Source organism: Dermacentor albipictus, chromosome 1 (assembly GCF_038994185.2).
Source record: "Dermacentor albipictus isolate Rhodes 1998 colony chromosome 1, USDA_Dalb.pri_finalv2, whole genome shotgun sequence".
NCBI classification, from domain to species: Eukaryota; Metazoa; Arthropoda; class Arachnida; order Ixodida; family Ixodidae; genus Dermacentor; species Dermacentor albipictus.
Window position 1 is genome coordinate 180,833,834 of NC_091821.1, and position 13,793 is coordinate 180,847,626.

The 13,793-nt window shown below is 49.3% G+C and overlaps 1 protein-coding gene across 1 annotated transcript; it reads left to right on the forward strand.

The window, feature by feature from the left end:
• Nucleotides 1-629: 629 nt before the first annotated feature.
• Nucleotides 630-2,273, forward strand: brn (beta-1,3-galactosyltransferase brn). Its single transcript, XM_065426442.2, has one exon. It carries the CDS (start codon nucleotides 853-855, stop codon nucleotides 2,176-2,178), a length of 1,326 nt encoding a protein of 441 aa, XP_065282514.1. The 5' UTR covers nucleotides 630-852; the 3' UTR covers nucleotides 2,179-2,273.
• Nucleotides 2,274-13,793: the final 11,520 nt, after the last annotated feature.

The following is a 13,793-nucleotide window of genomic DNA, read 5'->3' on the forward strand; positions in this document are numbered from 1 at the left end:
TACAGGTAGTACAGCCGACCCTCGCTGCGCAGCTGTCCGAACTCTCTCCCTCGTGGGAGGAACGCCAAAGGTGACGAACGCAACGGCGCCCCGGGAGCGAGCACCGCGCGTCTTTGACTCCTCGACCGTGAATACGCGCGGCTGCAGCCGCGCTGCAGAGCGACGGAGGCTGGTTGAGTATAGCGCCACGAACAGGCGCCCGCATATTCTCATTGCGCACGCGATCGCGCGATCGTTTTGCAAAAACTTCGTTTGGCGGAGGGCGTGCGGCAGCACTACTGTACCCCAGCAGAAAGGAATGAAAGAGTATCTATGCAAGTGACTGGAGTTTGTATGAGCGAGTCCGCGTTAGCACTTGCTGCTTGACGTGAATGTGCGTGCGCGAACTCGCAGCTCCTGAATTTCACGACAGCAAGCTTAAATGCTCTATGTATGTAGTACACACCATCGCCGCAAAATTCGTCAGCGGTAAGTGATGTTATAAGTCACTCTAACCGCTTTTGATAAACATAGACGGCCGCCCTTGAAGGACATCAGCCCAACACTGGGTCAGTGAACCTAATAACAACAGGAAAAAGCGCGTCTGCTGCAAGCGCTTTATGTGAGCGGCGTGCCCGATCTCACCTCGTTCCTGGGTGGCCATGGGCTCGGGTCAAGCTCAATCCGTAAACATATTCGTTTTCAATATCCTGATCAAAGTCACCGTCATTTAGTTGCGGTGACCAGCCGACAGCATCAAAGCGGAATTCTGGGTCGTCGTTGTAACGCCATCTGGGGAGTGTGCAGCGAGATAGTGGATGGATGTATAGTGCGCCAGCATGAGCCTGCTATTCGCGTAGGTGCGGCCGCGGCATGCCGCCTACGTCGGGAGCGTGTGTCCGTTGCTCAGTTGCGGTTCTTTATTGTCTTTATTCTACGGTTGTGGCATGTTTTGTGTTCGGAGGCGTCGTTGTGTTAGGTCCTCGTGTTGTCCTAGTAAGCGTTTCAGTTTTGGCCGCTGTTGTGTTTGTGAGGCCCGCTTGGAAACGACTTGCAAATGTGATACTGAACTGCGGCGATGTCAAGGCGATGCTGATGACGGCTTTCAGTGAGTGCGTAACGCCCATGGTTCGGCGTGCTAGGTTTGTGCGTGCTTTGCAGTCGCCGAAAGTAAAATGGTTAGTCATTGCTTCAGCGATAGTATTGTTCATCGAAACTACAGGACTGTACACAATGTGTTGGGAAACGCCCTACGCACAATTCACCTATCCACTAGAGGTGGATGCACGCGAACTCCTACGTGCCCTCGAGGATGGCCGCGCGCCTGCTGTGCGCCCTATCAACTCTTGCGAGCGCTACCGCTTCAAAATTCGCAACGACCGCAAGTGTGCGGAAGTGAACGGCACTGTGCGCCTACTCTTGCTTGTGAAGTCCGCTCTGCAACACAGATCCCGGCGGGATGCCATCCGTCGGAGCTGGGGCTTCGAGTCCCGATTTTCAGACGTCGTCATACGGCGCGTTTTCATGCTTGGTACTGGCAAGCCGGAGACGCAAGACGAAGTTGACGCTGAGTATGCCCGTCATAAGGACCTCGTTCAGGCAGATTTCATTGACGCTTATTACAACAATACTATCAAAACGATGTTGGGGTTCCGGTGGGCATTTCAGCACTGTCGGAAAGCTGAATTCGTGTTGTGTGTAGACGATGACTACTACGTTTCTGTGAAGAATCTTCTCAAATTTATTAGAAATCCGTGGGGCCTGTCAGCGGTGGAATCCGAGGAGGAGAACACACCCACAACATTTATTGGAGATGGTCGTCTTTGGGCAGGCTTTGTGTTCGCCCGATCACGCCCGATGCGGCATCGTTGGAGCAAGTGGTATCTATCGTTGGATGAGTACCCCTTTTCGAGATTTCCACCTTACGTGACAGCAGGCGCATTTGTACTTTCCCAGCCGGCACTGGTGGACTTGTACCAAGTGTCTCAGTATACGCGCCCTTTTCGTTTTGACGACATATTTCTTGGGATCGTGGCACGAAAAGCTGGTCTGCAGCCTTTGCATAGCGACGCATTCCGCTTCTGGGGCCGGCCCGAGTCCCCGCAAGACTTTGAAGGATTGGTGGCTGCTCATGGCTTCAGCGATCCTGAACTATTAGTGCGTGTCTGGGAGCAGCAAAAGAGCCGTGGCCAGGCTTGATTATTTGTGTTAGATATTCAGGTTTTCAACGGGACTCTGTTCTTTAGTTCTGAACTGCGTTTAACTGTGACAATAAATTCTTGTTAGCTGTTTTGTGTACTGTTTAGTGTCCACTATCCACCCAGCAGGTGTCTGCATCATGTCTAGAAGCAGCACTGAAGGTACATCATGGATATCTGGCATGTATGGCCTGCCACAAAAGTTTACTGACCACAGGAACCCAGAAAACGAATTTCCAAGCAGCTTTTAACAGTAGTGAGTAAAACCATACATCACAATGTTGTTTGCATATGCTAGTAGAAGCTGGAAATGCAAATTCCAGGCCGCAATGTGAAGCTGCAGATATATCCAAGCTTTTTGTCAGATCCCATGGTTCATAAACTTTCGTAGTCAGCTGTACGATGACAGAGATGGCCCAAAGTTGCTCGCTCTTGTGGGAAACATTGACTTAAAGCTGACTTGACACCTATCAATACATTATATGGATGTAGCTCCAGCTTTGCTTTGCTTATTAAAACAAGTAATTTACTGCTACTGTAGCATATGGCAGAAAGTGAATGTACAGCACCAGATTTTTCGTGTCATGCACATGCCATGCAAATACTAGAATCAAATTTTTCCAAGAAGAAAAATTATTTGAGAGTTGAGCCACAAGTATTTTGTTCAATATGTCACAATTGTTTAGACTCCAAAATGTGATACAAATTTAAGTGCAAAACACCTTGGCTTGGCTAAGGCTAAATGTAGACATGAGGCGATATTTATAGTGACTCATTTTCATTTCCACCCTTTCCGCCTTTTGTCAATGGCTCAGCTGCTGCTATTATGGCCAGTATCAGCCATTTAGTGTGATGCACAATAAGAAAGGGAAAATGAAATAGAAAATTACAAGAACACTGGCCCTGTACACATTACATAACATCATAAAGCTTGTTACATCTGACACGTTTACATGTGCACATCTTGCTGTGTTTGCCTCGTCACTGATTCATAATGCATTTTGACATGTATTTGAGTACGTTCACTTAGTTCCTTTATCCGCACATATGGTATTTGTGCCTTATGAAAGCACAACTTCAACAGTAAAAGAAAGTAAACCTGAGTCTCTGAGAACACTGAGGAAATAACCTGTGAGAACATGGACAGTAGCAGCTGAGATATGCTCGTGCACTCATTCAGGTTGAGCGTCATGAATGCACCAAACATCATTGCGCATTTTTTTAACTGCCTTCAAAGTACATACGTAGCAAACCCATTATGTGATAGCTGATATAGGGTAGCTTGTTCCCTTCATTGACATTTAACAGTTGCTCTGTACGTAAGTCGCATACATTGATTAAGAAATGTGGAGTACACGGCACTTACTCTGGCGACTCTGGAGTGACTAAATGTTAGTAATGTATAAGGTGTGCATAATGTATATTGCTCATCAATAGTGGCATTTTATCCAGCAGGTAGTATAATATTATGTGTGAAACTTGCAAATTGATACCAGGGGGTGCCAGAATTTTGCACACACTGGCCGGGAAGTGCCAGGGACTTTTCTTTTTTTCTTTTTATCCAAAACTGGCTTGGAGAAAAAAATGCACAGAGCACCAATTACTGGTTGAGCAGGAAACTTGAGTCAATGTTCATGGAGCATGTTTTCGTCAAATTCTGAGGAGGCCTTTTTCTGGGACATGCTTCGGTGGGCATTTAAGACATGTCTTGGGCTGCGCACAAGGCCTACTTGCTGACATTTGAACGCAATCGTTTAAAATGTGGCTGTTTATTCTCCTTGGCGTCCACAGCATCTGGGGCAGTCACGTAGCTGTGAGGAACAGGGATTTAGACCTGCAACCTGTGCATGCATACATTGGTAGTGTAAGTTGAGTGCCGTGTATACAATGACATTTTAGGTATGATGGATGAACTTGGGGAAGTTTTGCACAGTAGAGCTATATGTAGCAATAATTTAAAAAGGCCTGTTTCTTTTTGTTCTTGCAGTTTCCAGTAATAAAGAGAAAAACCAGTTTAATTACCTCGCTTAGAGTGTCCATATAATTGTTGTATGCATCTGAGCGGTCTTTCGAGTTATGAACTCGTGGGCAAGTGAGCGCATTGAGATGAGGACAAAGAACACGCTGAAATGAAACATGTCGCCAGAGGGCCTATAATGCTTTCTCATTGCAACACTTAAGCACTCTACCGATTTTTGTTGGTTTGTTTTAACTTGAGTCGATCAAGTGAGCGCATTGAGACATTTGGTGCGTTTTGATTTGGCCTTACCGAGGTGCAGTTAGGATGCAGGCAAGAGCGTGTGTGAACAAGGAGCGCGCGGAAAAAAATATTTTGCCAGAGGGCCTATATGTATATGCTTTCTCATTGCCACATGTAAGCACTCTGCCGATTTTTGTTTGTTTGTTTTGACTTGAGTGGATCTACGTGGGTTGTTGGTGGATCTTGAGTGTGAACGCATATTGGTATTCATGACGCCATACGAGGTCTGTAAGAAAAGTATCCGATCTTTGGCCGAAGAAAAAAAAACTGGCATAACTGGAGTGTTGGAAACCTAATCACCCTTAAAGTACCCTCCTTGGGACTCCACACACTTCTTCCAGTGATGCTGTCATTGTTGGAAGCATTCCGAGAAGGCCTTTCAAAATGAAGTTTAGCTCAGCTGTCTCTTGTTTGAAATCGCGCTCGTTTCAATAGCCTCTTGGTTTTTGGAAACAGCCAGAAGAGCAGGAGGCCATATCAGGAGAGTAAGGAGCCTGTTGAACTACAGGAGTCTGGTTTTATACCAAAAAAGTCTGAATCAAGTGCGAGGAATGTGCAGGGCATTGTCGTGATGGATGCGCCAATTTCATGTTGACCACAACTCTGGTCTCTTGCGCCGCACAGCGTTACATAGGGGATGGAGGACATCCCTGTAGTACTCTTTGGTGGTTGTTTGACCCTGTGGTGCGTACTCGTGGTGTACAACACCACAGGAGTCAAAGGAAGCAGTCAGCATCACTTTGATGTTGCTGTGAACTTGGCGGGCCTTCTTTGATCTTGTTGATGTGGAATGCTTCCACTGTGACGACATGGATTTGGTTTCCGGGTTGTACCCATACAGCCAAGACTCGTCACCAGTGATTATGGTGTTCATGAAGTCGGGGTCACTTTTTGTGGAATACAGCATGTCCTGTGAGACTTCAACACAAAGTTGCTTTTGCTCCACCATGAGCAGCTTCGGCACGAATTTCACCGTAACTCGCTTCATGGCCAAATCTTTGGTCACAATGGAATGTGCTGAAAAAGTGCTGATGCCCACCTCTTCCGCAATTTCTCGGACAGTCACGTGAGGGTCCCGCATCACCACAGCGTTCACTTCGGCAATGACCTGGTCATTTCGGCATGTTGATGGCCAACCAGAGCGTGGCTCGCTCTCCACCGATGTGCGGCCATCTTTAAACCGGTTGTACCACTCCTTAATCTGTGTGCTGCTCATAGCATCACCACCGAAAGCCGTCTGAATCTTCCGAATGGTTTCCACTTGGCTGTCACCCAGTTTCTGGCAATATTTGATGCAGTAAGGCTGCTCCAGTCACTCCGCCACTTTCCTTGCAATCAAAAACCGTTGAGAGTACTGTGCACTACCTCACTCAAACGCTGCGTCCCAGCGACTGATGCTATCGGCAGGCGGGGAAAGTTCGCGCATGCGCACGAAGGTTCAAGGTCAGCTGATGCAAGCGCGCTTGTTTCATATCCCTAAGATGTTTGCAAAAAAAAAAAAGGTCGGATACTTTTAAAACAGACCTCGTATTTATGATGCCTGTTTAGATTCATAGGTTACCTACTCTTGTCTTTTTTTTTCTATTTGATGCGAAAGCATCAACTGGCCCATTCAGCGAGAAAGCCGGCGTCTGTAGCAGTGAAGGTGCACCAAAATCCCCATTGGCTGCGACGCGACGTCACGTGCGCGCCTCAACAGAGCAGAGCGGACGAAATGAAACACCTGCTCCGGCACTGGCGCGCCATGTGTTGCATGAGTGGAGAGGGCGTCGCCTCGACGCCACGTCACCAAGTGTCACCAACACACTCTTGCAAGTGTGTGTTATCCGCAGGATGTCGGAACAAAATGTTTTTTAAAGCGAAAGCATTACTGGCCGCGCGAACTTGCGATTTCGCCGTGGCCGTGCTCCGAGGAGGCACATGACGTCACCCCGCGTTCCTCGTCGTTGCGTTCACCTCCGCTCGCTTCGCCAGCTGCGTCGCATGCCTGATAACATGTCGGAGGATTGAAAAGGAGAGTTCGCGTGCGCCGCAACCAGAATTGAGGCGGCAGTATGGACGGCGACAATTCTAATAATCAGGAGGAGGCCTGGAATCGACATTGGAGCGAGATGAAGAGGAAACGAATCGCCCAGGAAACAGACTAACAGAGCGGCGAACGACTGGCTAAACGCCGCAACATAGCCAGACAACCAGACTAATCTGGACTTGCAATCAAGCTTAGCTAAGGCTAACCATGCTATGCCTTAGCTTTCGCTACGTATATCCTGGCATAGCCGAGCTAAGCCACTGCCAATTTTTCGCTCTGGTTTTTGTTTCGTTCCACTAAAAAAAGAAAGGAAATGCGGACAAGACAGATGACGATTATCGTTGTGTGGAAAATATACACCCTAAATGGTGCAATTGTTTTTAGAGTGTGTACTCGCCGAAATGCGAGGGCTCTGTTCTGACACAACGAACTTAAACGCGCGATAGAACTTCGGTAACAAAGCGTTGTACCCGTAGAAAACGAAACGATAATCATGGCCGCACCAGAGCGCCCCCGTGCGCATCTGTGCGATTTGCTGAATTCGCCATTAGATTAGTGGAGCGCCCATGGGAGCGCCAGACCAGCTATCGCTCGCACTACCCCTCCCTGAGATACGCGCTTATGCGGGCCCCTGAGATACGCGCTGTAGGGGTTGAGGGACGGGCTTCAGGATGAAAACCAAAAACTTGGGAGTATTTATTCTACATTATGTACAAGGAGGTGAGCGTCAATTAACAGTCGTACAGACATTACGGGCCGGCAGCAACTCGGACGCTGCGGCCCGCGGCAAGAAGTTCGAGAGAGGTGAATCAGGAAATCAGGGCATGTCCCAGAATGCTCAGGTCTCTCTGGAAGGCTTCTTATAAACCCTTCGAGCACTGCAAGTCACGTCATGTTTGACCAATGGGAGAGTCCGCTCCGATGACGCCACTTTCTGCCAATGGTAGGCGCCCGTGTCGCGGTGTCACACCTGGCGGCTCTCTGCGGTCTTGCCTCGCAGACTGGCAATCCACTTCTTCTAGGCTGGAGAAGGAGGGGGGGGGCGCTCATGCTTCATTGCACAAGGGCCCACCTGCACCCGGTGGCTCGGCTCCGCAGCGGTAGCAGATGCCTTCTTCAAAGCCGAAGGGGGACGATTGAGCTCCATTGTACGAGGCCCCCTTCTAATCCCGGCGACGCACGAACTTGTTGGCACGTGAACTTGTTGCCTTAAACTTGTTTGCTCGGCCGCTTCTCTGGAATGCGCTTTCCTGCTTCTGCATTCCTCAATTAGCTGTGCTGCAATCCGATGTGGTCTGGGGAAGTAATCGCAGGAAACAGCTCCATATCTAACAGCTCGTCCTCGCCCCGGTTGTTCTGAATGGCCGGTGAACTCAATTCGCTGGCCATGAGGAACGCTGAAAGAAGCTGCAGGGTACTGGGGTCGAGCATCGTTTGACAACCCTCGGGATCCTGGGCCCTGGAGAACGTACGTCAAACAAACCAAACAACACAGCGCTGCACCACGCGTAAGCGCAGGCTCTTCACCCCTGACTCGCCAGGCTATTACTGAGTCAAAATCAACCCTGATCTTTTAGTTCCCCAATTTTGACAAAGCAGTTCCAACCACCCTTCCAAACAGCTATCCATTTCTCCTCGATTGCCCACAAGACCAGACTATTATTGTTGTTGCAAAACAAAAAGGTCGTTGACGATGCAAACAACAAATGAAAACAGCCGAACATAACTTAAGTGGCCTAACCACACGAACAGCATGTTTCCAATCTATCGCAGTGGCGTACTTATCGCACGTAATGGTGCCACTGAACAATCTGGTCAACCTCACAAGTACGTAATCACAAGCGCACTAGCCTTGTGGTCACTAAACAAAACGCGTACTTGCGTTGTAGGCAAACTTTTCACTTACGCTTATTCACGTTTCTTCCCTGAAAGTCCTACAGGACACGTGACATAAACGAACAATTAAACTTGCGGGACTTACACACTCCGCAGAACCCTTAAAATAATGCGTCTTTTACTAACTCGTTCCACGCGTACTTATAAGACAAGCCAGAATACGGCTGCCCTCAACACACGAGCAACCCAGTCATAAAGTCTGCTTCCTTCCGTCCACACAGGACACGCGCTAATGGAACTAAGAACGCTTCTCCGTGCAAATCATGCACTTACTAAAAACCTACGCGCTTAACCTTACAAAATTCAAAAACACTTAAAAAGAAAGAAGGTTAAATAACACACACGCGCGTTACCATAGGCCTTTCGACGATAACCTTGACCTTCAGGTTACTCGCACACACACAAAAAAAAGCCTATCTACTTATTAATGAGCATCTCGCGAGACTACATGTTTACATAAAACGCATCTTTCAAATCTCGGAGCTTTCTCAAACCAAAACATAAACAAAGCTCAAACCTTACACATTGAAAGAAACTCTAGTCTCAAATCGCGAAATTTTCCGATGCTCAAAAATAAAAAACAAACACTTCATTTCTACGGAAGCGCTCTTGGCCTCCCGTTCCCGATTGCTTACGACTGACTCATACTTTCAGCCTGACCCGCGGTGGGCGAAGTTTCAAAGCTACTCCGGCTGCCGAGAGACAACAAAAGGGCTGACTCACTATCAGCTCCTTCAAGACGTTACGGTCTCCTGCCAATTTGCGTCCCCGCGCCCCGCTTTCAACACGAACTCGATTGACCGCGTCGCTACTCCCCACCTGGTCTCGTCCTGCCACCTTGCGTTTCTTCGAACTGCACGCTGAGCTATGAAAAGAACTACGGAACGACGAGGTGTTTAACAGCCTCGTGCCCTTTGTCCGCGTCCGTGCAGAACATTCTTCGCGGTCCCCCTTTGACCGGTGGCTCGAACGTTCTGGATGCGTCAACATCGTCCTAGACGACCGCACCTTCTTCCTCGCGCCCTGCCCTTTTGGGTTTCTCGCCATTTTTGGCGGCGCTACATTAATTACCGACTTTCGGTCTTTACTGCGCTTCTTTTTACGGCGCTTTCTCTTTGAACTCGCTTTCATGTCGCCTTCTCGTGCCTCGTGCTGGCCGGTACACATTTCGTCGGCCCGGATCGGTCTCTTACCCGCACAGTCTGAGTGATTTACATTTAAATCAACACTCTCTCTGCCTCGACTGGCGGACAGCTCAACCGACTCTGGAACAATGCAGCAGGCTTTACTCGAGTAAGACAACTCGCACTCTTGCGAACTGCCCTCTACTACATTGCCCAGCTCACGCTGTGAATCGGCACACAGCCCGTCGGTATCGATCGCTGTCTCACGCGCACAGTCCGAATGATTAATAACTGAATCATCCCTCTCTAGGCTACCTAGACTGGCGGAGAGCCGCACCGATCCCTGAACAATGCAGTTGTTCTCTCGTGAGCTACGGAGCTCGCCACCCCGAGAACTATTCTCAACTGCATCGTCCAGCTCGCACTTCATTTCTGCACGCACATCTGGCCTGACATGGGTGCTCGCGTCTGTCGCGTCAACAGTACCCGTTCCTTCGCTAGCAACCTCGCTAACATTACCAGCGACGCACACGCTCGGTAACTGTGCCAATTTGTTCGCAGCTGGCCTAGCTGTCTCCACAGTCATCTGTTGGCACAGCACCTCGTCGCTCTCACTGCGGCCTTTAACGGCCTCTGTTGCCACTAAGGCATCGTTAGCAGCTAGCCTTTTCCCTTCACTTATGAATCGGCAGCCAATCTTACAGGCACTACTCTTCTCGTCGGCTTTTGGCGAAAATCCGTTCGATGCTTCCTCATTCTTTCGCTCTGTACTACCTACAGAATTCTCAGACAGCCGTTGTCTCTGTGCCAATAACTGATCACAATACTGTATCTCTTTGATCAGTGCTGCCTTCTCTCTCTCATACTTTTGCTCCCGCTCAAGTACCTGATACTCACGTTTGCGTTCATTCTCACGTCCGTGACGCTCACACCTAAGAGTAAGTTCTTGAAGCTCCTGCTTCTGTTCATTCTCGCGCTCTTCACGCATACTCTTACTCTTAAGTTCACGACGCTCTCGCACACGTACACGACGCTCACGCTGCCGTGGCTCCTGTATCACCTCCCAAGCAAGCTTAATGCTTTCATCATCATTGCCACTATCTTGAATCGCCTTTATGATAGCTGGCGTTTCCATCCGTTCGTCCGCCTCAACTCCCAAATCGTCGCAGACCAACAACAAATCTAACCTCGTCAACTTTCTAAGATCCATGGCAGCTGCCCCGACAGGTGGTTAAAACTGTTTTCCTTAATTAATTTGTGCAAACACACAATGCAACAAACTCCCGATTCCCAGAACTATCAAAATTGAACACACAACCTTTGAGTCTGGCGAATCATAAGGAAAAAAACCACGCGCTCACTTACGGTTACAGCACCCTGCCATCCGCTTCATTCGTCCGCTGTTGCCGGTTCCTCCGGACTCCCTGGGTCGAAGGCTCGCTCCTTCTTCGCTACTCCCAGTTTCTTCGGACCTCTTTCGACGAAGGCTCTCTCTTCTTCGCTCTTCCCGGTTCCTTACGATCTCTCTTGACGAAGGTTGATTCGTAGCGCTGCCACCAGCTGATGCATTCGGGGGCGATCCCACCGCTGCCAACCAGATGTAGGGGTTGGAGGACGGGCTTCGGGATGAAAACCCAAACTTGGGAGGGTTTATTCTACATTATATACAGGGAGGTGAGCGTCAATTAACAGTCGTACAGACATTACGGGCCGGCAGCAACTCGGACGCTGCGGCCCGCGGCAAGAAGTTCGAGAGAGGTGAATCAGGGAATCAGGGCATGTCCCAGAATGCTCAGGTCTCTCTGGAAGGCTTCTTATAAACCCTTCGAGCACTGCAAGTCACGTCATGTTTGACCAATGGGAGAGTCCGCTCCGATGACGCCACTTTCTGCCAATGGTAGGCGCCCGTGTCGCGGTGTCACACCTGGCGGCTCTCTGCGGTCTTGCCTCGCAGACTGGCAATCCACTTCTTCTAGGCTGGAGAAGGAGGGGGGGGCGCTCATGCTTCATTGCACAAGGGCCCACCTGCACCCGGTGGCTCGGCTCCGCAGCGGTAGCAGATGCCTTCTTCAAAGCCGAAGGGGGACGATTGAGCTCCATTGTACGAGGCCCCCTTCTAATCCCGGCGACGCACGAACTTGTTGGCACGTGAACTTGTTGCCTTAAACTTGTTTGCTCGGCCGCTTCTCTGGAATGCGCTTTCCTGCTTCTGCATTCCTCAATTAGCTGTGCTGCAATCCGATGTGGTCTGGGGAAGTAATCGCAGGAAACAGCTCCATATCTAACAGCGCTAATTCTGGCGTTGCACTCTTAAAACGATTGCACCCTTTGAGGTGTATATTTGTCCCACAACGATAGTCGTCATCTGCCTTGCTTGCGTTTCCTTTCTTGAAAACTCGGCGCTCACTACTTTCCTGTCGAGAATGCTGCGTCACACTGATAACGCGTATGCCGTTCGTGACTGGGAAGTACCAGGCTCGCAGCGTTAAAGAAAGGAAACGCAGGCAAGACAGATGACGATTATCGTTGTGGGACAAGATACGACCCAAAGGGTGTAAATTTTTCTAAGAGTGTGCCTGACGTCGGCTGTTTCGGATTGCCGACTTTCCCCTTAAACTGAAAACCGATAAAAATATTTCGGTTTCACTCCGAAACAAAATAATAACGTTTCATCTACGTTTGCGTTCTGGTCAAAAATATTGTGCTTTTTTGTTTTCGTTCCATTCCGACACTGTTATCTGCGCGTTCCTTGTCTGCGCTCTCACTCTATACACTCTATGCGTCACTCTAAAAAAAGTTTATACCCTTTGGGGTGTATATCTGCCACACAACGATAATCGTCATCTTCCTTGCTTGCGTTTCCTATTTTAAAAACGCCGCGCCCGCTACTTTCCTGTCGGCAATGCTATGTCATGCTGATAACGTGCATGCCGTTCGTTACTGGAAAGTACCGAGCTCGCAGCGTCAAAGAAAGGAAATGCGGACGAGACAGATGACCTTTATTAAAAAAAATTAAATTATGGGGTTTTACGTGCCAAAACCACTTTCTGATTATGAGGCACGCCGTAGTGGGGGACTCCGGAAATTTCGACCACCTGGGGTTCTTTAACGTGCACCTAAATCTAAGTACACGGGTGTTTTCTCATTTCGCCTCCATCGAAATGCGGCCGCCGTGGCCGGGATTCGATCCCGTGACCTCGTGCTCAGCATCCTAACACCATAGCCACTGAGCAACCACGGCGGGTCAGATGACCTTTATCGTTGTGTGGCAAGATATGACTCAAAGGGTGTAAGCTTTTCTTAGAGTGTTTGCCTCGCCAATCATTATAAAGAAATTAATGTATATAAAAACGGAATAAATTATAAAGGGAAAAAAATTGGCAGTAGGGAGTTTACAAACTACGATCCCACGCTCAGAAGACGCGTGTCTTACCCAGTGGGTTAAACTAGCGCTGTAGGAGTTGAGGGACGGACTTCGAGATGAAAACAAACTTGGGAGGGTTTATTTTACATTATTTACAGAGAGGTGAGAGTCAAGTAACAGTCGTACAGTCCTTACGGGCCGGCAGCAACTCGGACGCTGCGGCCCGCGGCAAGAAGTTCGAGAGAGGTGAATCAGGGAATGCTCTGGTCTCTCTGGAATGCTCCTTCTAAACCCTTCGAGGACTGGAAGTCGCGTCATGTTCGGCCAATGGGAGAGTCCGCTCAGATGACGCCATTTTCGGCCAATGGTAGGCGCCCGTGCAGCGGTGTCACACCCGGCGGCTCCCTGCGGTCTTGCCTTGCTGACTTGCAATGCGCTCTTCAAAGGCGGACAAGGGGGGGAGGGGACTTCAACTTGTTTGCTCGAGCGCTCCTTTCCGCGTTTCTGCGCTTCTCAATTAGCTGTGCTGCGATTCGATGTGGTCTGGGGAACTCGAAGAAGGCGCAGGAAACAGCCCCATATCTAACAGCGCCTCCTAGATATCGACTCAATTGGCTCGCTTGCCCGCGAGGAGTTCATAAGTTGAAGAACCGTTCAGCGGCGTTCCATTGGACATTACTGCTTTTGCATTCGCAACTCATAAGAAGACTTAGGTATCTTCAGATATTTTTATTGCGATAAACGGACACTCCAGGTGCATTTCTACCATCGCCGTGAGGTTCCGTATAAAGTGAACTGACGATAAAATCGTTGCCCCGCGCCGTACGATGTACGTGTGAGTGAAAGGGTGCGAAGCTGAGCCGGCGACAACAGCTCAATCTCGCTCACGCAAGGTAGTGAAGCGATGAAGAAGCGCACCGTCTTCCGTCGCGCGCAAGGCTCC

What these genes read in the sequence shown, in the direction of transcription:
- brn (XM_065426442.2), top strand. Translation starts at nt 853, where the DNA reads ATGCCGCCTACGTCGGGAGCGTGTGTCCGTTGCTCAGTTGCGGTTCTT.